Genomic DNA, 27,496 nt, shown 5'->3' with positions numbered 1-27,496 from the left:
TATATATATATATATATATACACACACAGAAAAAAAGCTAGTACAAAATATTAGTTATAATAGTGACTGTTAAATTAAAAACAATGTTTACCTCCGACTATAAAAAGGATGCCATACAGTCAAACAAACAATATTAATAATATGCAGATATATGGTTTTATAAAGTAACCTCAGTCTTTTTTGTCTCTGGTACTAACATGTGTCAACTGTTCCTCTAATCATCAAACTTTTTCCTCTTTCTCTTGTTCTTTCTTTCTACAGTTTCTCTTTCTCTTCTTGTTCTTTTCTCTTGCCTTTATCCTTTGGCCTTGAAGCCTTTGGCGTGCTGCAGCTGAGGTGAGTCCTGCTCTCTTTGCATTCCAGCTGCCAACATCTGTTTTCTCAGTCTTTCTGAAACCTCTCTGTGTGATGGGAACCTTTAACAGGTTGTGGCTTCAGCACTGCAGCCACAGGAAAAATCTGACATCATTCAGTCTGAAGCAGCAAACACACTTAGGAAAATGCCATTTGGCTACATCTATGCTAAATGTTTTGGTGAATTTGTTGTTGCATTTGAAATTGTGACTTTTTGCCATCCCTCCAAATGAAATGAAATGTAAAGGAAATAGAAAATGACCCACAGTAAGAGGAAGAATAAGAATCAGAATTAGTTTTCAAAGCGTTCATCTTGGCTGCTGGTATTTTTACAATTTATTTATTTTTGCGCTTCAACAAAGTCAAAAACATCGTCTGAATATTGCTTTTATTTTGTTTGAATATGCTTTATCTGCTTAGAAGCTTCTGATGATAGTAATGATGACATTAATTACCTTTAATATCGTCACTTTGTCAGTATTTCATCTGTAGATATGAATTTGGTTAGTTTATGTTTGCTGGATATCTGAGCATCAACATAAAACTGTTCTTAATGACTTTTTCCCCCATAATGAGGTTAAAACTGCTTTGACATAAAATCTTATTGAGATTTTTTTGTCACCAGTTTTTCACTTTGTCATCTTCCTGTACCTGAAATGTCCCTATAAATTGAATCAATATAGAAAACCAGAGGGCGAATTATTGGCACTCAGTTCATGAACCTGTGAATATGGATTTGGAATAACATGGGAGTTATTATATAACAACCTTGAAGCAGAAGTGAACCTGATGTTCCAAAGCTTTATACACATTTTACGTTTGAATAGGATCCATTTTATTATCTTAGCTGCTATCAGAATGAAGTCAGACATGAATCAGTCATGATGTATTTTTCCTGTTCAAATCTTGGGAACTGCTTATGTTATTTCGGATCATTTTAATCTTCATGTTGTTGGTTCCTTTAAGGTGCAGTCACTTTGATTGATAAGAATAATTGATAAGAACAATTATTCTAATGTTGAACAGTATTTATGTTTAGGTGTTGATGGTTAGTTCAGAAGGTACAGAGGATATGAATACGAATTTATCAATTTTTCCAGCTTCACTGAACCAAAACAGTGATGCATTACTGCACATGATGTTTGAAGTAAATGCATACGATAAACTAAAGTTAGTTATTAGACTCTTCCAACCTTTGCCTCTCGTCCCGTAGTGGGCTTGACAGAGAGAAAAATAATAAACAAAACTCTTCTAAAAGGCAAACAAAAAAAATAAATATTTGTTGTATGTCATATTGTCTTTCTTTAGAAAAAGAAACATCTGAACTGTTCTCACTTGTTTCATTCTCCAGGTGGCGTGTCGCCTCAGGGATCTCCTGTGGGACTGCAGTGTTGTTTATGTGTTGGACAAGCTGAAAACATTGTGCCGTCGTAACATCAGTGATTCCAGATGTTGTTGGTGGATTAAGCCAGTGCACACTTCGCACATTTCTTTTATGTTTTGTTTTTTTCCACGTGAAGTTGAGATCTTCAGGATTCTGTCCAGGACTGTTTATTTTTTTAGCAAAGTTTGGACATTAAGCATCTCTCCAAATGTCTGAAGAAACAGTCAAAGGCTTGCAATGAAATCTATACACACAAATACTGACATAATACACAGTTTACACACACATGCATGCATATGTAATGCAGACACGCACACACACACACACACACACACACATGCTTTGTCAGTTGAAAACCAAAGCCTGGAAGGTGTTCTCTCTGCCATGCAGGGTCATAACGTGTCCACAGCCACAATGGAACATAAACAGACAAAAAACTCAAACAGTGAAAGAATACAAACCACAGAACCACAGCCTTCCCTCTTTTTTCCTCTCTTTCATCTGCTGCCCAAAGCTGTAAGAACGTTCTTTTGGGATGCAAGTCATTGATGAGTAAAAGTGAGCCAACTCAGGGCCCATAAGTGCAGAAGCAGTGGGAGCGGTTCTGACCTCAGGCCAGATTACAATAAGGAACATTTGGGACTCGCTGCCTCACCTTCTGGCCTGCCGTCGCTGCTCTCAGGATGGTGCTGACACAGACTGCTCGCACTCTCCAGAAGGTTATTCCTGCAGATGGACGAGGCTGTCCTGCAGACAGTGGCGTGTACAGACTCTGTAGAGGAATCACGAACACTCAGGTTCATCACTGGAAAAAAGGTCAGGAAAGGTAAAAACCAGAAGGAGACGACGGCCTCTGACGCAGCTCCTCTCAGCATGGATTTCCAGGAGGAAAGCTGCACATTGTGGAACTGCTTCTTAGCATTTTTTTAAAAGCCAGAAGACTGAAAAGATGCAACTCTCTGGATTTCTTTTTTTACTGTTCCAACCACTTAAACAACAGTTCCGAAGATCCCCCAAAAACCTGTAATGTAATATATATATATATGCTGTTGATATGTACATGGGTCTTAATTATTTTACGTAGTCTCCCTTATTATTTTTTGTGATAAGCTTTACTTTTTTTTACTCTCTAAAGCAGCTTGAACAGTTAATGTACTTGGCAGTTTATAAATGACTTACAAAGAGTATAAACTGCTCTGGTTTATTGTGGTGATGGCTGCAAAGAAGATGAATTTTATGCCCTGTAGAGTTATAACTGAAAAGCTGAATGAATGTGGATAAAAAACAAAAACAAATGTATCTTTTTTCCTTCCCATTTTCTACACTGTACTGCTCACATTTTACTGGATGAATCAGGCTCTGGGTCAGTTTTCCCCTTCGTCATGTCGTACCATCATTTCCATTTTGTACCCACAAGCACACCTATGCGTCGTATACGACTGTATTCCCTCTCATAATTAATTGGGGTGTAATAATACAACCAGCTCAGGAGACAATATGAGATTTTAAAATTCGTAAAAACACTTAGAAAACCCTTTTATGGAATTATGCTATTTTTCACCATTTTCAGATTGTTTAAGAATCTGAACATTGCAGTCCAGGTTTGACTTCATATATTGTGGTTTTTGTGCAAGTCTAATCCTAATTCTGTCACAAACAGGATTGGTAATTGTCCCTTTTTGTCTTTTCTCAAATGAAATCTGAGACTGTGGATTATGTTAAAGTATAATTCAGCTTCCGTCAGTCTAAGCTAGTGGTGTCCAAATCCTCCTTTGACATCAGACATTGATGCTGGGCGCTGTGTGTTTAGGCAGCCTGCTCAGAGGTTGCAGACCCAAAGGGGCCTGGCTTGAAACTCAGCATTCATCTGAGCAATGTGCTGAATGAATGAGGGACTTCCAAAGGGGGAAACCCTGAAAGGCCTGAATTTATGTTAGATACTCCTGAAACTTTTTCAAATTCTTTCAGTGCATGAAATATACTGGATGTTTCCAGTTCAGTATTCACAGATTCACCTATTTGTGGATTTTTCTGTGCAGCATAATTCCAAATTATTTGTGGAAAATCCATTAATTCCTCTATTTCTTTTAAAGAGTTTTTTCTACATTTTTTGGAAAGACAATTCCTCAGATTAATGTGACTTGATACACTATCAAAGCAGCCAATCCAGGTGCACCATTTATTTTTCCTGGTGCTGATTGGCTGTAACTCCAAAAGCGGCGATGAGGGAGAATAGATATTAGCTTCTGCAGCAGTGCTGAGACGGTTTATGTGTGTTGAAGCATATCAAAATATATTGAACTATTAAAATAGGCAGTTAAAAGTGTTTTTGCAAAGTCTGTATTAATTGAATCCAAAATTAAATTAATTTGAATTTTGATTTAATGAATTGAGTCAAAGTACGAAATGGCGAAGGGATGAAATGACCAGCATTGTTTGTTTTTATTTACCGAAAATCTGTTGCATCTATAAGCCAGTAGGGGCGCTAGTTTACCCAACCCACGTTTTAAATTTGTAAATATTTTAATACCACTTTACAATATCATGCATCAAATTTACTTCAAATTCAAACCTATTTATTATTTATTCACTATCTTAAAATTCTCTATCTAATTTAAATGGCTTTTTTAATGAAAAAAGTCTAGCACTCCCCAGCCTAAGAATACTGCAGGTTTTCTTGCTTTGTTCTTGTTATACTAACCAAAAGTTCTTTGATACTAACAGCTTTCTTGAACTAAACCCAAACAGCCATGCAGAGTTCTGCTTCTGCAGGGTGAAACAGGAGAAAGTGAGCGCAATGTTACACCGACTTCCCTCCCCTGAAGCCAACTCTGCCCAGAGGCTGAAATATTCACTAGCTAGCAGGTTCCTGTTCTCCGTGTTCCTGAGCGGGACGAAAGGAATCTGCCTTCATTCGACCTTGGGCTCCATTCACAGGCCACGCTTCAAACTGGGATCCCATTACAATGCAGAGCAGCAACACAGCCACTCCACTCACTTCACTCAAACTTGTTGTGCTAACTCTGCTGGCAGTCGCCCTGGATGCATTCTCCCTTTTCTTCTCATAAATGTTATTTATTTTTCATTACTACGTCACATTTCATATACTTGACATTTTTTATGTTTTTGTCTCTTGAGTGTCTTCCAATAATAATGAAAACCCTTTATATTTTATTTGAAGTAGCAAAGAAAAAAATAAGTCAAATACACTTATAGACTTATAATATACCTAAAACTTGTTTCATTGTTTTATGCTGAAAGTGAGCATTTTAAATACTATTATGTTTTTATGCAATATTTGTCATATAAACAGATGGATTCTGTTTGATCTACAGTTCCTTGTAAATGCATTTATACCCTTTGAGTTTTTGCATGAGTTCATGTTACAACCAAAAAATCTATTTCATTTTTAGTGAATTTTATGATAGAAAGTAAAGCATAACTGTGAATTAGAAGGGAAATTACACAAATTTTTAAATATGTTTTAAACATACCAATAAAGAAACCTTGTGTTTAGATTCCACCATCTTGCCCTCTGAAGGAAATAATTCTCACTTCCACATTTTCACTTTGCCCAAAACTCTTCACCACCACCGGGTCTCCAGATCTTCCCTGACTAATGATCTCCTTTCCCAGGTGGGTTTGCAGGTGATGCTCATACGTTTCCACCTCTGGATGCAGGGCTGAACGGTGCTTCATGTTTATGTCATTGTCACATCCGGTGATCATTGTTTTATGTTTCTCTACCAGAATAAAAAAAGGGCATTGAGGTTTGGGGTTCTGAAAAAATGCAGAAATGTTCAAAGGGTATAAATACTTCTGCAAGGCGTTTTATAACTGCTGCATATTAAGCTGGGCTAAGATGTGATGAAAATTATCGTCACCTTCCTAAAATAATGCCTCAAGTTTTTTTCTTCTTTTTTGCCAAAAATGATCTGTTTTGCAATACAAAGGGGTGATTCTTTTTTTTTGTTGTTGCAGAAATCACTTTTGGCCCAAAATGACATATTTTACAAAGGTGATATTTTCTAATATTGTTTTCAAAAGCACACATATGTTTTATTTATTTCCTTTGCAAGAATATATTTATTTAATAAACTAGACTTGGGCATTTTTAATTCCACATGTTGTATAGGTTGGAAAAAAGTTTGATTTCTTTTTCCATTTATGCATACCATTTTCTGTGGCTTTATTCAGAAATGATATTTTTTTCACATCACACTTTATTGTCATTATTGCCCTTTAACTGCCATTGTCATTGTGTCCCACCTTACAGAGTTCTGCTTTGTTCAGCTCATTAAGGTCCAGATTCCCTCCATCTTCTGCTTCACTGATATTTAAAAGACAAATATATCATGTGTCCACTCATCCTGTTGCCTTTTTACACAAATAATGTTTCTGTGATGCATTTCTTTCACTGCAGCTCTGTCATACAAAGGCTCAATGTTTAACTGTTCTAAGACTTGTGGTTCATTCTAGAAATACATAAGTGTGCTCTGGGGGCCTCCTTTGTCAAACAAGCTTGTTAAACATTGTGCTTTTCCACATTGTGGCCTCTGAAAGGCCGAGTGGTTCCAGGATAACAGTCTGTCTTTCCACTTACTGTCCTTGCCAGCCAAGCAAGACAAGAACAGGAAGTTTGAAACTGGTTTTGTGCCGGAGCGTTCTCCTGCCAAAGGATGTCTGTCATTAAAAAATTACATCATTCTGTCTTTGCATCATTTCACCACTCATGCAGAGGGCAATACATGGACTGACTAAACAACTGCCTTCTACAACTAGTTCAAAAAGGGAAATAAAGTTTGAAGTGAAACTCATGTGTGAGGTATCATTTTTGTCTGCATAATTTTCTGGACATATCACAGTAATTACTGTTGATGTATCTGCTTTTGGGCTGCACAGAAACAAAGTGTTCAGTGTTGTCTCTTCACAGTGAGAAGGTGTTTGTGTCTTGTGGTTCTCCTCCTTCCCAAAACTTTGTGAAAACATACATTTGTAGATGATGGGCCATTGTAAATGACTTCCAGTAGGAGTCTTTGTTAGTGTGTCCTTCAGTGTGAGTGGGGGTTCAGGCTGAAATTACATCATGTACATCCTGGGAGGCAATTTAACTTAATTTGAGGAGCAGCTGGTCAGGAGCCAAACCATCCCAGGCGGAGGCAGCTGCCCAGCCACAGGTCAGCCGCCGGACGCAGCCCTGGTGTGATCTGATTTTACACTGAAGGCTGAGATCCACAAGAAGTCAAGACCATATGAAGAATTCAGTCTTAAAGCAGTCAACATGAGTATTTTTGTTTTAGCATAACACATTGATATTGTACTTCTTGTTTTCTGATCTGTAAAGTATGAGCAAAGGAAGGGAAATATGAAAAAAAAATCAGTGTTTTCATGCCTTTTCTTTCAAAGAATAAAGATCAGAATTTCTGCAGAATCACTAACATTGCATATTCTTTAGTTTTATTTTAAATAGTTTATTTTAAAGATATTGTCTTCCATTAGTCACTGAGGTTTTGTCATCAGCATGCAGTAAAAATATCATGCATAATTATCAAGATGTAGAAATAAACAAAAATATATGGAAGCAATAAAATGATGGAGCCAAAGTGAAATCCAAGACTTAAAAACTGAGGTTTAGAATATCACCCCATATCACCAGATAAATCTTTTTAAAACCTATAATTTTCAAAGAGAGTTCAAATCTGTAAAATCTCTCAAACTTGGTGATTGTCATCCTTATGTTTTGTCCTTCCTTCAGTGATCCAGGCCCACTTGCTGCTTGTCAGTCCTCCTTTATTCCTGCCTTCCATTTGACTTTAATTCCATCGACTTGTCTGACGAACGGTGGCCTACATACCTCCTTCCTTAAAGGTCCCAGCCGCCGTGAGGCTTCTCGTGCCAAATCCATGAAGACCAGTGGCCGTGAATTTGCCAAACTCTGTCCTATCTGCCTTCAATCCACTGTGCCTGAATGAGCATGCACTTAATCCAGAGGAACATGAGAGCTTTTGTTTATGGGACATCGGTTTTACTAGCTGGCCGCCTTGCATCCATTTTAAAATGAAGATGGCGATAGTTTCCTGCTCTGTTACTGATTTAAAAGCCTCATTAGGTCAGAGCAATATGTGGTCAAGGAACTTTTTGAAGCAGAGAGCAAAACTTTGTGCAGCAGGGCTGCGCTTGTCAAAATGTCCACAGCTGGGAAAGTTTCTGTCTGTTTATGAAAAGGGATTTACTTTGACAGTGTCCTACAAAAAGGAAATAAACAACTGTCTCTGTCATGATGTCTCCAAAATCTGTGAAGTCAGTGTGGTCTGGTTTAGCATGCCTGCAGACAAACAGCTCTGCCCTCGCAGCAGAAAAACAAACTGCGCTGTCGGATGCACACACTCTGTACGACCTTCCAGCCCTGTCATTGTTCTTTCACATCATGCTGATTCTTTCTAACAGCTGAGTTGGATAGTGTCAACATGTAAGTGTGTGAGCGCTATCTGTTTACTGTGTAAAGGCTGGGGGGAGCATTACTGGAGAAAAGGACACTTAATAAGAGGGTCTTGGCTTTTCAGCTCAGATATAAAATCCTGTGAGATGAGACCTGAGGATGTTTTGGTTTTGAGATTTTTTCAGTTCCTCAACACTCTGGGTGATATTTGTTATTCACCCCAGCTGTCATTATGACATCAAACCATCATAAATGCTTTTCAAAGCCCCAGATGACCTGTTGAAGTCCTTAACACATGTTAGGTTCATTAACTTTCACATACGCAGACATACATAAACCTTAACAAGTGTTTTAAATGTTTCTTGGAGAATCTGGGCTGCGGTTGATTACCTCTAGTATTTCACAGTGAACAAAGATCATTTCAAACACATTTCAGTTATAGAACATTTTCCTGTTTGTGAAGGCAGCAAAATATGGAGTCAGTCTGGTGACATGGGAGAAAAAAGAAAATGAGTTATGAAGTCATGCCTAAAACTTAATGACTGAACTTAATGGACTTAATAACTTGTGGCCACAACTTAATTGATTATGGCTATGACTTAATAACCGGTAGCCATGACTTGTTATAATTCCCACTAAATAAATAAGTTGTTCCCACAAGTTTTTAAGTCATGGTTACTTTTTTTCCTCCCATGTCACCAGACTGGCTCCATAGCAAAGATAGTTTTTTCTGTTGGTTTTTGTAGCTCAGCAGATGGAGGAGCTTGTCAGGGTAAACTATCTTTTTAAATAACAATATAGCTTTTAATTTTTTTTTCATTGTTTATCAGAAATCAAACAATGAAGCAGGTAAAGTTTCGAGAACAAGCTTTATTTGTTCTCTAAAGCAGTTGTTGCATCATTTCTGCCCTGCTCAGCCGTCAGGTCCGACTCCTGGCCTCAGCAGCCTCTCCGTCCAGGATCTGCTCGTCACCCATGTTGCTGATGCAGTCTTGTCACAGTTGTGCTGACATCAGCAATCAGCACCGCTGGAGGGTCAGACATGCATCAAAAAAATCATCAACTTCATCATACTTTGACTTATGTTCAAAGTAGCTAAAGAGGTGCTGAAAGGACAGCGATGATTTGAAGAAATGTGTGAGAACTGCATGTGATGTAGTTACATTTCACTGTTGACAAATTTCCCCCAATTCAACTTCAACAGACCCAATTGGACACATCCTTACCCTGACCCCCAATCCATTTAGTGCCCATGTAGGGCCCATGTGGGCTGTGGCCCTACATGGACAAACCCATGTGGGGCCATCGTGGAACCCGCGGACAAACCCATATGGGACCCATATATCAGCTCTCGTTTCCCCCACATGGGGCCCACCTAGGCATGCTGGCTGGGCATTGTAGCAGAATAATAAAACTACATTTTTGTGACAAGTTTTGGTTTTAGTGTGTCACCTCAGAACTATTATTGGCATCTAACATGAATGTCTGTAAGATGTTTTAAATGCTGCCTACTGTGTTAACTGCAACTTTATTATATAAATAGAAACAATCTATGTAGTCGATATAGTTGTTTCACACTCACTGTCTAAAGTAGTTCTAATGATAACAAAGCTCTGAAAATTGACTTTTTGTGTTTTGACAGCAGAAGACAAATGTTTAATACATCTAAAATTTATGACATATTTGTGTTTAATAAGAAGAACCTTATTAAAAACAAGCAGATGTGTTATGAAGAATCTTGTTCTCTGTTGTTGCCATTCAGAGAAATAACAGCAATAAATTAAAAGCAACAAGAGCTTTTAATTTAAAGAGCTAAATTAAAAGCTCCTTTTTTAGCCCAAACTGTAGCTTCCCTGTCAGTCAGATGCTAACTTTATCAGCAGCTGTACGTCGTTTTCCTGCTGGGCCTACTCCATTCTGAAACACTGGATATGTTCATAAACAGTGAACAAGAAACATTAAAAAATGCTGAATCCCCTGCTGACGCCCTTTGGCCATGCTGCCCTGGGCAAGGAGCCATATCACCCACCACTATCACAACGACATAAAAGCTACAATGCTTCCTCTACCGAAGTTGCTTTTAATTGAACAAAATGATACAAAAATAGAATATAAGGTCACATCATAAAGCATAAAGTCCTGCCAGCTCCCCCACAGCGCCACCTCTTTACCTCACTTCAACTCGTGTCTCCTCCGTTGCTTCCTCACACAAGCGCATCCACGCATCACTTTGGCTCTCGTTTCCCCGACATCCTCCTCCTCCTCCTCGGACTGGAGCTCCAGTGATGGCAGAGCGCAGGGCACAGCGGGTGAAAGCGGAGGAGGAGCTGCCGGTTTATCTCGCCCGTCCTGGAACGGCCGATCAGGTCCCCCGGCAGAAACGCGGCGGCTTGTTCTGCAGCGTGGAGGACGCGTTTGACAGTAAAACTATTGATTTCGATGCCCTCAGCGTCGGACAGAGGGGTTCTCGCACCCCGAGGACCGTTAAGCGAGAGGCCGGTCAGGGGGAGACAGGGAGCCCAGCAGGTGCTGAAAGCCCCGCGGGAAACGACGCTCACAAAGTGCAGATCTGCAGCAGCGGAGGGAAGGAAACGCTGCAGAACCTGGAGGATGAAAAGGTGAGAACAATGGAACTTTGAACAGAGCATTGAAAAGTTAGAAATATATGGAAAAAAAAAAGAAAAAAAAATCTTTGCTGACAGGCCCATTATATTATAAGAATTGGAAAATAAGGCATTAATTTACAGAAAAGGTATTTATTTTGTGCTGTTAAGACAAATTCTCAACAACTAAAAATTTAAAACATTTTGAGTTTGGGTTCATGCCATGAGGATGTACATTAAACATTCATCTGGTAGCAGTCTGTAGTATTCTGTCCTGGTTATCTGACACCACTTCCACACAGGCCAGTCATTTCTGTCTTAATGAAGCTACAGCATCTGTGCAACTAGAAATGCACCAATCAGTCGGATCATAAATCAACCAATTTCTTCTTAATCAACTCTAGTTGTTGCAGGGAATTTTTTTTACATATTCATAAAAAAGTTTGCCTGGTCAACTAAATCTCAAACACTATTACAATGTCTTATTGTAACACACAGTTGTTGCACTGGAGTCCAAAAATGTTCTGACACACATTGTCTTTACTTGGGCTGTGTGAAGAATTTTAAATCCAAAATATTCTTTTACAAAGAAAATGGGAAAAAGTTTAAAACAATAAGAGCTTTCATGTAGTTGAATAATTTATTTCAGTAAATAAACACAAAATTAACTGTTACATTTGAACTGCAATAGATCTGCTGATTGGGTTCATATGCAAACATGGGAATTAAATTACGTGTGAATAAAACCTGAAACTGTTTCAAGTTTTTTTTTTTTTTTTTTTTTAACCTGCCGGAGTAATTAATGTTTTTTTTTTGTTTGTTGTTGTTCTAGATAAATTTATTTTAATAGTTGTGTTTCTGTGTCACATTGAATATTAAAAAAATATTCTTGTGACATTATACAGAGAACTGAATTAAATGATCAGAAACTTCTTTCAGTCTTTCGATATTTGTACTGAACTACAGTGAAGATGTTTAACTTAGGCCAGGAGTAATAGAAAATTAAAAGACAATAAAATTAAGGTCAAGGTGTAACTCTTCAGCACCACGGACAGAGACAGAGATGGGTCGGTCATGAAATGTTTGTACTATATCACAGAGAGATTTCTCTCACAAAATGAAATTCTGATGTGATTCTTACAGAAGTATTTTCTGCAAACTGCTGGGTGTTTTCAGGCCTTCTGGGTTCAGACTGACCATAACATGCAATGAGCCTTTAGAATGAGGAAGAAGCTTCACAGGTGGAGAATAATGGCTTACAAAATGTTTACAGACAAATGAGTTTGCATAAAAGGCCTTAAGATATAACTTAGCATTTTTAAATTTATAAAAGTTTATCATTTGCAACTGCACTGTCTTTGCATGAGCACTGTTACTTTTAACAGCCTTATTACATGAGTAATAAGGCTGAGAGGAAGTAAAAACTAATAATGTTTCTCTCTGTTACTCCACACATTTACAGTCTACACTATTTACTTACTTTGTTCTTCTCATATCAGGATGAGATCACTGTTGGCGCAAAATCTGATGACTCATGTTTCTCTCTCTCTTTTTCTGATTGGCTCATGCAAACTCTCTCTCTCTCTCTCTCTCTCTCTCTCTCTCTCTCACACACACACACACTCTGAAAGAACCTATCGTTTAGTTTTGAGAAGTTAGACTATTAACTGAAGGGCACACTGTTGTTTCTTCTGTCATCTCACATCTAATGTATGACATTCATGGACATTCACACTTCACACACATGTAAAAGTCATGGGGTTGTATCCTTTTAGTTTTCATCGCCTGTTGGCATCATATGACTGTTAGTTTCATGATTGAAAGCCCTTGAATTTAGATCTGCGACCACCATTGGCTAATCAAGCCACTTCAATCCAACTGAAGGTCTAAATTTCTAATGGAAAGTCATGAAGGTGACTGCTTAAAAGTAAATTTAGAATCTAGTATAAGCAACTAATAATTGTCAGAAATTATTTTAATCATATATTTCTATTCCACTGGCAAAATAATATTTTTTTTAAATTAAAGAAACTTTTTATTTTAGTTTTATCTTATTTTTTTAAAACATATTTTATGTTTACAAAGCCTTTTAATATTTATTTTAGTTTTATGTACAAGGTTGTCCAGTCTTTTGGTTGTTTGTTGCCTTTTTTTATCACTTATTGCTTTAATTTAATTATTTCCAATAGATATGATGTTTTACATTTATAAAATAAAATTCTCAAAATATTGTTTTGCATCTGATGTATTTCAGCCTCCAGTTTTCATTGTTTGTTGGTATCTTGCTTCCAATTTTATTGAGTCAGTGGTCAGATTTGTGACCAGATTCAGCTAAAAAACTTGCATGTATTAGGTTTGGACTCTGTTAAGAGTATTTTTTTTCTGCAAAACTTTATTTTCTGAAGGTAGAAATATTTATTTGAGCATTTAGTAGAATGACTACATTCTGATATTTTATAAGCATAAGGAACAAACCATTTTAGTTTATTTTATGTTGTGACAGATTCATTTTGCCTCTCTTGTTGGTCTCCAACATTAGCTGCAATAATTAAAACTGCTATACCTGGAATTTTTGCCTGTCATCTGACTGATGATAAAAAATGACTATTTGAGGAAAAAAGTGTTTGTAACCATGGTTTTTGGTCGCACAGTTTTTAATTCTTGTTTAAGGTTAAATTACTTTTTGGCTTCATAAATCTGCATCTTTCTGCTTCATGCTACATATCAACCAAAACATTACAACCAATCTTTATCAATCTTCACAGTTCATTTTAGTGTTGAATCAAAGCATACATGAGCATAATCATAATGAAGAATGTTTTCCACCTTAAATGCAATACTGCATTAAAGGACCAGATGATCCAGCTGACGTTAACACATAAGACATTGTTGCTGATTTATTTTGAGATATTTTAACCAAACAGGACTGCAGTTTTCAAACTGGGGTCAGGATCTGACCCTGCAGGCGCTACATTGTTTCTAACAGTTGGTACATAAACAAGAGTTATGAATTTATTTAAAATGTAAACTTTGAAATGCTGAAAGTGTTATTTTCTTAATGCCTAACCTGTTATTGAAAATAACCCTAAAATCTTTACTTAACATTAGTTATAACTGTCAAAATATAATCCAGGTTCAAATGGTTTTTTCTTGCTGTATCATGTGTTTTATTAATCAACTTAAAAACAAAATGTTAGAAAATGAACATTGTATGAATACTTTTACGAGGCATTGTAAGTCTCACTGTAAAGATGAATAAAGCAGTTTATTATGTTTGTTGTTTCATGAGGAGCAGAAAGAAATGACTGGAAGTTTGTTGAAGGAGACTCAGCAAGTCCAGTCCCTTTTTCTGCATCCTTGATCTGCCTGCCTCCTGTCTGTCAGTCGGTGTCAGCTGCTTCATGTGGTCTGCAGAGGTAGCTGACCTGCGAACAGAGCAGCGCATGGCTAATGCATCTGCAGGGTGTATGGATGTTGATGTAGTGCCTTTCCGGCCTTGCTGCCATCAAAGAGTGTGTCAGCATCAGGTGATGTGTTTTTCTGGATCCATATGAGGAGGAAGGTAATCAGTGACTATTTGCTTTTAGGGGTAACCATAAATGCTTAGTGAATTTAAAGTGCGTTACAAAAAGTGTTCATATCTCTTTAACGTTTCATGATTTTGTTGCATTAGAAACATTGAATGCAATGTATTTTATTGAGATCTTATGTGAAACGTCACTAATGTGGTTCTCTATGCCTCTGCCAACTTTACACACTTAGAGACTAATATTATTTATTAGATTAAAGTATTGAACAGTGTCTAGCAGGTTTATTTTTGTAGGATTGTCCTGTGTTAAGCTCCCTCCAGGTATCCCATGTCCCTCCTGCTGAAAGTTTACCCGCATCATGATGTTCACACCTTTAGATTAGTTTGCATCCACATGTAGCATTTTCCTTATTTATGGCAAAAAAAAAAAAAGTGTTTGATTTTGGTCTTGTCTGAGCAGAGCAGATTCTTCCACAGTTTGCTGTATCAACATCATGACTTATGAAAAATGTCAAACTGAATTCTTACAACTTTCTTCTAAAACTTCTTGTTCCTTAAAGGCCAGATTTGTGTTTGTAGTGTCAACAGATTCTCAAAAGTTACCACAAGCCTCTAAGCTATTTTTCCTAATTATGCTCTTTTTGCCCGCTTGATGTGTTTGTGTTTTGGTTTTTTGTGGCTTGCAGTTCTGCCATGCTCTTTATATTTTTGATGACGGCACAAATGGGTCTTAGTTAGATCTCCAAAGACTGGGATACAGGCTTTTAGTCCAAACGTTGCTTTAAGCTTCTTCATATTGTTATTCCTGAGCTGTTTCCTGTGTTTCGTCCTCATGATGCTCCATTTGCTCTTTTTAGTAGTCAGGGAACTTTTTAAGCCATTTGGTTACATTCGTCTTAATTTAGGAGCATCACAGTAAAGAGCAGTTCATAAAACTGATGTTCACTTATATTTATTAGACATGTAATTTGACAAAATATGCAAAAGTTTAAAAAATAAGTTATTTTGCAAACCAGTTTATGTTTGTGACACATGTGAAAACCAGGAGGTTTTGGATGACGGATCTGTTCTCATATCAGAACCTCATTATAGCTGCATTAGTGCTGAGGAAAGGAATGGTGAGTGAATGTTCAAACAATAGAGACAGAGGACTGGGTGGGGACATGCAGAGAGGGAGGGGGAGCATGCATGTGAGTGTGTGACCAGGCTCTGTGACAGCTGCCACGTCACATAACTTAATAATAAGTGGAGATTAATGTATTTTAGTGTAGATATTTTATCTAAGCTCATATGTAGGACATTTTGAAAGCAGTTTTAATAAGATAAAGATGACAATAATAAGTTTAGGTAGATTACTGGTTGCACTTTGTTAGGAAAAACATGCAAAAACTCTTCAATCCTGAGAATTTAACGTTTGATGATGTCAAATGAGCGCCTCTAGCGCGCCCTCAGGCGGAAAGATTGCGACATTGCCGTCTCTCTAGCTGAGTCTCCAGAGGGAGGGGCCGGTGTTAGCGGGTACAGACGCTCCTATAGCGCTCAGCTAAGGCACTGACTGAACAGCGCACTGTCAAGAAGGGCGACCATTCCTTGAAGCTCCCATCCGGGCGAAAGGGCTGCTGCAGCATCCGCACAGAGGGGAAATACCGCTTAGTTAGGCTCGTTTTTGTTTGACAAAAAGGTGGAATCGGACAGAACATGTCTTATCAAGGCAAAAAGAACATCCCAAAGATCACAGTGAGTAAAATGATAATAATAAAAGAGTCAAGAGTTATTTCTGCTTCATTGGCTGCAAGAACTTTGATGCGCGCCGCTGCAAATCAGTGCGTTAGATTTCATTAAACCTCGAAGTGGAAAAAATAAACAGCTTCGGCCTGATGTGAGAGCAGGAAGCAACTGGAGGAAAAACAAAAGAATTAGGTTATGTGCACAGTTAAATGACTGGCTGCCATAGTGACAGGCAGGCAGAGGGAGATAAGGCGTTTTCTTAAAGGTGTCCTGCATCTTCTTTGTTGAAGGGAAACATGGCTTGAAGCGGCTGGCCAGTCAAATTCACTGACTTATCTCTTCTTTGTGCGCGAGACTTCTTTTGATGTTTATGGTTTTACGACAACGGTTAATTTTAAAAAAAATATATTTTCTGAGCTCAGCATTATGCTAATCCTTTAACATGGTTGATATTGTTATTTTAAATATGTTATAATTTCATAGAAATTGTTTTGTAAAGATTAAACTGAAACCAATTTCATTCCATTTTAATCATTTTCTCCATAATGTGCTCATCCCTGGAGATTTTTCTGGTTTACACTTATTGATTTCTGTGTGGGAGGATATTGATCTGGAATGCTGGGCCTATTTCCCAATTTAATCCAGTTTACCATATGTTTATGGGAAATGCATGGACAAAGGTGAGTTTGTATGTCCTGTGCTCTTTATTTCGAAAACCCTACTTTAGAGATGAAATAACCCCACCCGCCTGCCCACCTCCCTTTCTGCACGCTGACACAGACAGGGCTTGTGTTGCAGGCTGGTGCTGCAGAGAAAGTGAGAGGGCAGAAGAGGAGGAGGAGGGGTGCATGCACGCCCATTTGTGATGAGCTGTGATTAGCCGGCCTTGTGGTGTGGCCCTTGTTTTTCTGTGTCCCCGAAGAGGAGAAGGATTCAGGCTCCTGTCACGCGGATGGGGTGGGGGTTGAATTCGGGGGAAGGCTGGCGTTGCTCAGCAAGGCAGCTGGGTGCTGGTGGGGTGTAGCAGCAGCAAAACAGCCTCTCCCACTGCCTCCTGTCTTTATGTTCATGTGTGTGTGTGTGTGTGTGTGTGTGTGTGTGTCTGAAATGTCTGCTTTCCAGTTTTCATTGTTGCAGCTCAGGCTGCAGTCAGGGGTGTGTTTGCTCTGCCTTTGTCTGAGCTCCTCAGCTGATTTTACACCACATGCAGAACGTATCAATCAGATCTACACTCATGTTCTGTCATATTCCTTTAATGCTGCACTTCAGGTAGAGTGTTTCTCTTTTATCTGAAAAAAATAAGCGCTGGGATGATTTATAGTTCCTACTGCTGGCATACGAGAGGCTTTCTTTAAAATGGTCTCTACTCTTCGTATCAAAACGCAGAAATCCAGGCATATAAAGATGCTGCAGAATAATTCAGTAAATGGAGTAACTCATCCAGAGAAAATGGTTTTCCTCTCTCAGTTTGAAAAAAAAATACTTTGGAAAGTAGGGGTGTGACGATACATCCTGCTCACAACATGAGACAATATTAGGTTCAGTAAATACTTAATTTTTTATCTGTCTTAGAAAGCTTCTGCTCAGCATAGAATGATCCAGTCAGGATCTATAGCCAAGTTTACTATTTTAGATTTTAAACCAGAAACGATAAAAATGCTGAAATACAAAGGTTTCTCAATTTGATTTGGTCTCAGTAAAATAACTTCATCCTTTTTATTGCAATATTTTGGTAATAACACAAATGTTTGGAAAATGACAGTATTTATGTTTATCTTGCAGGAAATTATTTAAATGTTAATTGATAATATGATGAGTTATTTAAATATTTGTCAATTTTTATTAGTGCAGTTAAAGAATGTGCAATTTAATCTCAAATATTGTCAATGTCTCTGAACTTAAAAAAATAATTTATCGATATCACCAGAGACAAAGAAATGTGACAGGAAGGTTTGCACTGATAAATTGACCAATCGATAAATTGATCAACAGATAAATAGGCCCAATTTCTTACATTTTTGGAGATCAGTGATCTGCCGATCTAATCCACTGATGTAATCTACCATGAGGAAAGTCTAAAAGTCAGCCTCTGTCCTCTGCTCTGCTGTGAAGGTTTGACCGACAGACCGGCCCACCAGGTCACGTTTGCACGTTTGCAGTTAACAATAGTTGCTCCACTGTCACCAGTTCAGCGACTTTCTTGCTATATTTAGCAACGTTTCAGAAAGAAAATCGGTATCAGCCAAAATTGGAATCAGCAGGTCAGGCTTTTGAAAGATTGGTGATCAGCCAGAAAACTGCAATCGGTGCAGCCCTAGTAGCAGCGCTGCAATAACGACTACTTCCTACTGCTGCAGTCTCACAGACGCAACACCTCGGTACAAAGATGCTCATGTGACAGACCTGATGGACTGCTGACAGAACACATCAGAGACAGAGTCACAATGAAAACATGGCCATGTCTGATACACAGCAAAGAACTGGACTTAAAGTAATGCTCACATTTACCTCTTCAAAATTATTCAATTCAACCAAGACGTTTGTTTGAGGCTGGCCTTGGTTCGCTGCCTGTCTGTAGCAGTCCACAGACACGGGGTTCACCTGGACAGGTTGCCAGTCTCTCACCAGACACCACTAAGACACACAGCACAGACGATACACACACTTTGTGAGTGAAGCTGGAGTTCTTGGAGAGAATCTAGAAACTCCCTGCAGGATGAACCCGGGTCTGGATTTGGACCTGGAACCGTCTTCCTGCAGCCCGACAGTGGTAACAAGCAGCACCTAAAGCTAGCTGCTGTATGAATAAACTGTTAGCCAAAATGTTCATAAAGCAAGGAGATAATCATAAAAATGCATACTTATGAATAATTTAAACAAGTTTGCCTTGCTTTTTACCCATTGGCCACTGGAGATAGTTACCAGCAACCTGCAAGGATAAAGAGAAATAGACAATGGATGGATGGAATTAAAGTAGTTCTGTACTGTTTTATTAGCTTTTTTCTGTTGCTTTATTTGTGTAAATTTTGATTATGTTCTGAATTTAACGGTGATAAATAATAACCTCTGATTGAACCAAACCAAGCTTTAGCAGCCGTTAGCTTGTGGCTGATATTTATTGTAGTCAAATAACCACATAACCTTCCTGTAGAACTTGGTGTGTAGATTATAGAAAAATATTTTAATAAGTTGTCAAAGCTGGAATGAAAGGTCAACAAGACCATGGTCTGTGCAGAAATGTCCCGGCAATCCCCTTATTATATTACACAAAGAGATGTGAAAAATGCATGAAAAGGTTCAGGGACATGACCTGCACCTCACCTGGAGGTCAGCACCAGAAACACCAGAAACATTAACAAAATGTACAATGAATACAGCATTAGTGATACTAGAACATTTTTATAGCCTCATCCTTTAGAAGTAGATAAAATGCCTAACTACCAGCAGAAAAAATGTTTAGACTATCTTATGTTGGTCACGCTGACAAAGATCACATTACATGGCAAAAGTTTTTATTTTTTATGAAACAGTTTGTTCTTTGCAGCTTACACTCCAATGTAAATCACAGCTGACATGACTGTAACTTGGAGAAAAGATCTTGCTTAATTCAGCAAGACAATGCCAAACCACATTTTGCGTATTTTGTATTAGAAAAGCTCTGTTGTGAAATACATGTCATAGTGGGTTTTTTTTGCATGCAACTAAGATTTGTCACACAATGAGGAAAACAGATAAAAGGCAAACTCACTTCTAAATGTACCAAAATGCCAAATAATGGCCAAATACTTTATTAGAAGAGATGGTGGGCTTGCATCTATCTAATATTTTAGACTTTCTCTGCTATCAGTGACCCTCTTTTGGTTTTCCGGTAGCCCAAACTGTCCACCCGGACTTTCTCTCTGTATTTCCTCTCCTTTCCGTTCTGTTCCAGCTGTTTTCATGTGTCAGGACTCTGCTGCTGCAGCTCCGTCAGATTTCTAGGTGTGGCTCTTCCTTCCCTCTCACTGCCAATCACAGCAGTCTCAGTGTGGTTCCAGGCTGGTCCACCTCACCAGTAATCCCAGCCGGCTGGAGCAGCCGCTGCGACCCGCTGCTCCTGCTGAAGAACCCCAGATCAGCTCATACTGTCACGGCGCAGGCTGCTGCTCATAGAGCAGACACAATACCCCACGGCCACCCAGAAAATGCAGCGCAAGTTACCATGGCAACAGACGTACACTTGCGATAGCAGAAGCATGCCGGGCCTTTTTATGCTGCCCAGAGACCCATTCTCACATTCCCAACCCATTGAGTTCAGTTTCATGGTGCAGATCATTTTTTTCTTCTCATTGCCGTCGTTACAAGGTTACATTACACCGTCCTATCAGCCCATCAGCATTCCAGACAAGCACGATCTTTCCCTGACCGTGGCTGATGGAGGCCTCCATAATTAATTTGGACGGATAACGTCTTGTTTTCGCTTTTCCAGAATGTAAAAAAATGGTGTGCAGTTTTGGGTAAGAAGTAAATATTTTTGATTGCTAGGCAACGGGCCTGGAGCAGAGGCATGGTGCATATTCAAGATGACTTCCCTCTTCCACTGGTCCCAGCCTGCCTGCCTCGGCGCAGCTCCCTCCACCCACTCAGGGGTCTCTCTCTCTCTCTCTCTCTCTCTGTCTCTCTTCTTCTCTCTCTCTTTCTCTCTCTCTCTTTTTCTCTCTCTCTCTGTCACAGCTAATAGAGGTCTTCTCTTCCATATCCTCTCAGAAAACTCCCTCCCCCTCCTTGACCTCTTTTGCGGCCTCTGAGTTTTCCAGGACTGCTCCTGCTAATTAACCACAGCAGAGTGACCATTTAGTAATTTGCATCCAGGTTTTATGAACGTTTTCCTCTCCAGTCTGGTGAAAGTGGAAAAACGTTGTCAGTGGGCATCAGCGTCGTGATACAAGAACAACATCCTGCCGTCTATTTTTGAGTGCAGCTGGCTTGTGTAACAGAAAATGACAATTTCCTGTGCTATGAGAGGCGCTTTATTTTAGGAACTTTGTTTGTTTTAGGAGTTGAATGACAAGAAGTTTTTCCAGCCGAACATTGCTCCACTTTGTTGCCAGAAATTGAACAGATAAGCTTGTCAGCACTTGTGTGAGGTGGCAGAAGAAGAGTTTGAACATAGACTTCAAACATTAACATACATGAAAAGAGAACAATAGACGGGAGCAAACCTATTGGCAACAAAAGAAAAAATATATACTTGTCTTCTTTATTTAATAATAGGCAGGTGTAGTGTTTCCATTTTTCTGCTATATAATCTTGTCATTTAGACTCATCTGTGATTTTATGCTTGCAATGTTTTTATGTAATAAGAGCATTGACGTCTCAAAAAATGTTAAAAAGTCAATTTGGGAGAGTCCTAATGGTTTTGAAATGACAAAGTCAAAGAAAAGTGGCTGTGGTGATTCTTCAATCAGTGAAGACTTCATTTCAGTGCAAAGGGAGCATGACACCGGTGACTAAAAGTAAGTTAAACAGCGAATATATTCTGAAGGATATGGATCTTTTCCTTTACTGAGATTTTGAAAAGGCTGCCAACATTTCCAGATCCAGGGGAGCTCCCCATCCTGCCTTCCTATTATCTGCTCAACATTTTGCTCTTTCACTCTCAGTCTGAATAAACCTCCATGTGTCTCAGCATGTAAACCAAATAGCAACTTTTGAAGCAGCTTGTTACATCCTTGTGTTTCTACTATGCTGAAACAGCAAACGTTGAGTCGTCTTCACTCAGAAATACCTTCCACACTGAGGAAGGTTATTGTTAACAGAGTCTGGTAGAAGTTACTGTAATGTTTTCACTATGAGAAAAGGTCCGATCTCTGAGTTTCTGACTGGCCAGTCGTCTGTCAGTCCCCATCAAGCTGAAATGCTGCTTTTGTTTTGACAGAGTCCAAGTTGACTGAGAACATTCTCATCACACCCCATTAACTTATGATATCTTGAGAAATGCCTGAATCGCAAGTGGTAGCCAGGCAGTACACAATCTCAAACCACAGAAAGTGTTTCTATAAGGATCACAGAAGTCAGAAACGGCTGCAGTACATGTTCATACATCTATTCTGTCAAAGTAAATGTTAGTATTAATAGGCGGCAGAGATGTTTTAACAGCTGCAAACTCTCTTTACACACTTTAACTCATGTTTTGCTACAATATTTTATTAGATCAAAGTTTGTCATGGGTTGTAATGTGCATAGCTAAACTCATCTCCCTCAGACAGCTGTGCTCCAGCTTCAAACTTCAGACTTGCAGAACAAGCAGCACATCAGCAAGTCAAAGACTTTAAATGTCAAAACTGGGCTGTAGTAAAAATTCAGACCAAGGCATGTGCTGATAATGAGGATAGTGCTGTCTCGTTAATGTTGTAACAAATGGTTAGGGGTATTCCCATGACCACATAACAGCGCAGATGGTTTAACTCCAACAACATGTGCTGCAAAACCACAGTATTCACATTACATAGGGATGGAAAAGTTGTCCAATGTCCATTATTCTGCTCATATAAAATGAAAAATAATACAGAAATCGTGTGCATGAAATAATTGGCAAAATTATGAATCACTCGTTAAAAAGGTTTCTGGCAACAAAATTTCAGCATAGCTGTGGTGATGTACGGAAACAGCAGAACTTCTCAGCTCTCATGTATCATCTGTGTGAAAATATGATCTGTGCAGCTTGGTTGGTGCTTGTGGTTGGACAACATGATCCTCAGCTGATTGAGCAGCTTGACACTCTTTATAGTAGCTTCTATGAAAGAGCCACAGTAAACGTAGAATCTGCTTTTAAGATTTATAAGCTGAGATTTAGAAATGTCAGTGAAGGTGGTGTCAGGGACGAGTTTTTAACAAGGTCTGACAGTCTGCTCACAGATTTAGCTTCAGTACCACTTGGATCTTTGTAATGTTCTTAATGCTCGTTTACTGCTGTTGTTCTGCTTCACTTTTACTTGGATTTTGGGTTCTTGAATCAAGAATTTATCCCATCCAGTCGATCTACTGACTGGATATATGTCAGGTATTAAATGCAGGACTTTTCAGCCTAGAAAGGTAGTTGTTAATGGAAAACTATTGACTTCAAAGTGATTATGGATTCCTCTATGCTGTTCTGAGCCAGTGGGCAGAAATGAAGTAATGAATGTACGTAGAGAGATTGAATGAGTTCTTCAGTAAAAGGGCACACCCATAATCAGATGAAAACCCATAGCTTACGCAGTAGAGAGCTGTTCATATTGCTGACTTGTTTCAAATTAGTAAGCAGATCATGTAACTCCAAAGAAAAATGGGAAACAGAATTTTGTTTGATTACATAAACGGCACAAAATTCAGAAACAATTTAGTGAAAAGTAATAAAACAGAAAACCCACAAAGTCTCAGATCTCTTTTTTTTTTCTTGAGAAATGACAGACTTTCTGCTTTTCCAGAATTCATTCAAAACCCAACTTACTTAGCTAGCTACATGTAGTAAAATGCTTTAGATTACATAAAACAAGTACAGCCTATTTACCACAACATGCCAGCAAAACAATTGAACTAATTAAGGTCATTGGTGTTGAGGTCATATGAGTCACTTTCCATTGAACATTGAAGTGGATGGATGAACAGCTCAGCTGACAAACATTTATTCACAAACAGCAAAAACTATTTTTATTATAATAAACAGCCATATTAGAGAGGAAGACACCAGCAACCCTCCTGCCCCACTCAGGGACAAGGGTGTAAAGAAAGTGGATGGATGGATATTAGAGAGGAAGACAACAATATATGTAAAATATGTAACAGGTTAATTTGAATCTCTAGTTTTTGTACCAGTTTACATAAACGTTCATGTCAAACACAGACATTCATTACAGGAAGTTAGAAAAGTAGACATTTAAAAATTACCATCAGAAACTTCTTCAAACACTCTTCTTCATCCTCTATTTCCAGTCCAGGAAACTGAAAGCACTATTGCTCCACACTGAGTTCTTTATTAAAGGTTCTTTATGTATATTTGCAGTAAATAGGGAAAAATATATAGCTTTTTGAGGAATGTTGAACTTTTATAGTTCCACATAAAGAGCTAAAATACAATTAGATGCTGTTGAACGTCCTTCACTGTAGTTGTTCAGATTATTGGAAGGAGAATGTTTGAGCAGCAGTCTGATGAATGCTGCTGATGGTTTCTGTGTGCTGTTAATGCTGCTTCAGGGTGTGGCTGCCTGCAGGCTCTGAGCTCAGCTTCACACTATTTGATCACCAAATACATCATCCATTCATTTCCAGCACACACACACACGCATGCACACACCATTCGCCTTGTGCTTATGTGTGAGCTCAGCACACTATGCATGTCCTTTGAACAAAATTATGTATTTTATTTTTTTATTCATGCAGCTTTGACTGCAGTTTATTACTGTGATGAAACTGTTGGTTTTCTGCCAATTGGCTTGCATAATAATAGTGAAGTTTCACCTTCTCTGCAGACCTACGTCAACGTTTTATTCAAATGAAACCCTTAGTTTCCAAAACTTTTCTGCCTCAAACATCATTCAACATTAAATGATTATCTTATGATTAGATGATTTATTTGGAATTACGATACTTTTGACAGATATTAGTAGTTTACTTGTAACCCTTTATTAAAAAAAAATAAATAAATAAGTTGATTTAAATCTCAAACTGTATTTTAAAGAACCTGTGTTCAGTGCAGAATTATCCAGTTCAGTTTTGGTCACTCTGTGTTTTAGATTTGAAGTAATGGTGCCCAGTTCTAATCCAGATTGCTTAAAAGCACAGAAGGCCTTTTATTCTGGTTCAATAGGAAGTTTTGAAGCTGATACCAACTCTGGCATCCATAACAGCTTGTGGTAAGCCAGTCTATTATGAGCAAAGAAGAATGACACTGAATGATCCTCTGCCATTAACATGCAATAAATCGTTAACCAAATCCACAACCTAATGGAAGATTTAGCTGTTATTTAGCTCAATAGTTGGACAAGTTTATAAGGAATGTTTTTAGTCAGATTTTCTTCTGTTTCCTTCTGACTTCAGAATTGTAAATAATAAATCCAAAGCTGTTGATTCCATCTGATGGATTATAAACAATCAAAGTGACTTTTTTGAAGAACCTTTTTCACTTTTCATCAGTGACATATTTTTTTCCACGTCTTGCTGTGGCCAATGGATTAGGCATCAGCTTAACTGGACGGTTTGCTGAGAGGCCTCCCTACCAGCTGTCCAGTTGCCCCTCTGCCAGCTAACATCTCGATCTGCCCCCGAAGCGCCGCGCCCGGTTCCACAGGCAGCTGTAAACTAAAGCAGACATTCAGTACATCAGCCAAAACCTGGGACTCAGTCCTCCTTCCTGCTCGGTGTCTGTCCTTTGTAGTGATCCGCTTGTATGATGACAACCTGCTGGAGATGACGATGTGCATCGGCTGCAGATTTCTCTTACTGTACCAATGCACTGACTTTCCACTGCAGGACACATGAATACATCTGGGTGGATTTTCAGCTTTTTTTAAATTGTAGTGCAGTTCATTACAGTATTGTTTGCTTGGCAGTGGATTCAATTTGTGGGATTTTATATTATATTGAAAATAGAAGTTCCAGAGCGTACTCTGCTGGCTTAAATGTTAATCTGTAATTGTCAAGAAAAACACTTTCAGTATGAGCTAATACCTGCTTGCTGTTTGGTCTTCAGAGATGTGGGTGGTTTCATGTTGGTCATGCAGGGTGGTTTTTATCGAGACATGATGCGTTTGTATTGAAACGGCGCCACAAACATGTCCGTCTCTGCCCGGTAATGAATGAATGAGTGAATGAAACATTGTTCATCTCCTCCGGCTGGAAAAAAAAAGAGACAAAATGCAGCAACAGAGAAAAAGAGAAGCTCTGTTTAACTAAAAATAGCACTGGAATGAACTCGTACAGAGACAGTTTCTCTTGTTGATGTTTCTTGACAGTGTTGTAAGCTAAACTATGTCTTTCTTGGAAAGGAAATACACTAAATTCAGATATTCTCTCCTCCCTTCTTATGTCTCTCTCTCATCCTTTTCCTTTGCAGAGCGACCGGCTTTTGATCAAAGGTGGGAGGATTGTGAATGATGACCAGTCCTTCCATGCTGACATCTACATGGAAGATGGCCTTATTAAGTAAGTCCCTGCATTTATTTTCCATTTACCTTCATCTTCCTATTCAGGTTTGATTTTATTTTTTACATTTAAATTACACGTTTCCTGTCCTTTCCATTTTCCTTCCTTTGTATGAGAATAGGGAGGTTTAACTATATCATAATATTTGAGAATATTTTAGAAAAATGTAAATTTTCAGTTCTAATGGGAAACACAAGAGTACATACCATCTAAGTAAAGTAGATGGTAAGTTGGTATAGTTATCTAAAATACTTTGAATGCTTCCTGTAAATTTAACAAACAAGGTGAGATAAATACTCAAACTTATTTTGTTATTCTGCAAAGCAGGAAGATGATTAAAGTGGTAAAAGAGAGCAAAACATGGCAGCTCTTTTTATTTTTGTGTGCCTCAATACTATTGAATTTTATACTATCAATAAAATTTAGAAACCTTCAGTTTTGACAACAAGAGAAGAAGATAGTTGGACAAAGATCTTTTAGTCTTGTGTTTTTGTACAGTGTAAACTTTTTGCCCGCTTTGCCCCTGAGTGAGGCAGTTTAGAAACACTTAGAAAGCCTGGTGTTGCATAACAAACTGCCGGTTGCCTCTAGCACCAGTTAGCTGCTGGCAAGGACACCCTGGCTTCTGCCTCATGTCTGTCTGTCTGTCTGTCTCGTCAGTAAAGTCTGAACCACAGCGGCTTTTCAAAAGCTGCTTTCATAAAATGCTGACACAGAAAAAAGGTGCTACTCTGAAATCAGTCTACTTTCCTTTGGGTTGATTTATAGAATTTAGTTTTATTATTTTCTCCAGTCATTTCTTTTATCGAATGACAGACAGTTTTAGTTATGGAGTTGATAGTAAACGTTAAGAATGTTAAATATGGTGAAGAAGCGCCACTCCTTTGTGCCTTTAACACGTCCTCTTCACAGGCAGATTGGGGACAACCTGATTGTCCCAGGAGGAGTTAAAACCATCGAGGCCAACGGAAAGATGGTGATCCCCGGAGGCATCGATATCCACACCCATTTCCAGATGCCGTATCGTGGAACCACAACTGTGGACGACTTTGCACAAGGATCTAAAGCTGCTCTTGCTGGTGGCACAACCATGATCGGTGAGAGTTTTAGGAAAAGCCATCCGCACGCTGATGACAGGCAAAGCCTTAATTATTATTCACAGAGAGTGAAGCCAGAAAAGAGGTTATGGTGTGGGTGAGGGAGCCCAAACAGAAGACAAGAGAAAAGGGAGGGATAGGGGAACGCTGGGCAACTCTCCAAAAAAAAAAAAAAAAAAAAAAAAAAAAAAAAAAAAAAAA

General features: G+C 38.6%; 2 protein-coding genes and 1 long non-coding RNA gene across 5 annotated transcripts in view; 2 read left to right on the top strand and 1 right to left on the bottom strand.

The window, feature by feature from the left end:
• Positions 1-5,194, top strand: part of jakmip2 (janus kinase and microtubule interacting protein 2) — a 46,035-nt gene extending 40,841 nt beyond the window's left edge. The window contains exons 23-24 of one of the 2 annotated variants that reach the window (XM_007562062.2): positions 262-336; positions 1,706-1,792. In XM_007562062.2, coding sequence (XP_007562124.1) covers positions 262-312 — 51 coding nt within the window. In that variant the 3' untranslated portion in view covers positions 313-336; positions 1,706-1,792. Of the gene's footprint in view, positions 1-261; positions 337-1,705 lie in introns of both variants that reach the window. The other variant, XM_007562061.2, reaches the window with a different exon arrangement.
• Positions 5,195-9,027: 3,833 nt separating this feature from the next.
• LOC107837317 (uncharacterized) lies at positions 9,028-10,434 on the bottom strand. Its single transcript, XR_001663328.1, has 2 exons — positions 10,349-10,434; positions 9,028-9,205 (listed from the first exon to the last, which is right to left on the bottom strand). It is a non-coding gene; the product is annotated as an uncharacterized LOC107837317 (long non-coding RNA).
• The window catches only part of LOC103144891 (dihydropyrimidinase-related protein 3), a 37,578-nt gene continuing 20,487 nt past the window's right edge, over positions 10,406-27,496 (top strand). Inside the window, exons 1-3 of one of the 2 annotated variants that reach the window (XM_016676382.1) lie at positions 10,406-10,795; positions 26,110-26,198; positions 27,111-27,295. In XM_016676382.1, the coding sequence (XP_016531868.1) occupies positions 10,463-10,795; positions 26,110-26,198; positions 27,111-27,295 (607 nt within the window). In that variant the 5' untranslated portion in view covers positions 10,406-10,462. Of the gene's footprint in view, positions 10,796-15,822; positions 16,047-26,109; positions 26,199-27,110; positions 27,296-27,496 lie in introns of those variants that run through there. The other variant, XM_007562060.2, reaches the window with a different exon arrangement.

This window comes from Poecilia formosa, unplaced genomic scaffold (assembly GCF_000485575.1).
Source record: "Poecilia formosa unplaced genomic scaffold, Poecilia_formosa-5.1.2 Scaffold133, whole genome shotgun sequence".
Lineage (NCBI taxonomy): Eukaryota > Metazoa > Chordata > Actinopteri > Cyprinodontiformes > Poeciliidae > Poecilia > Poecilia formosa.
This window is presented reverse-complemented; position numbering and strand designations above follow the sequence as displayed.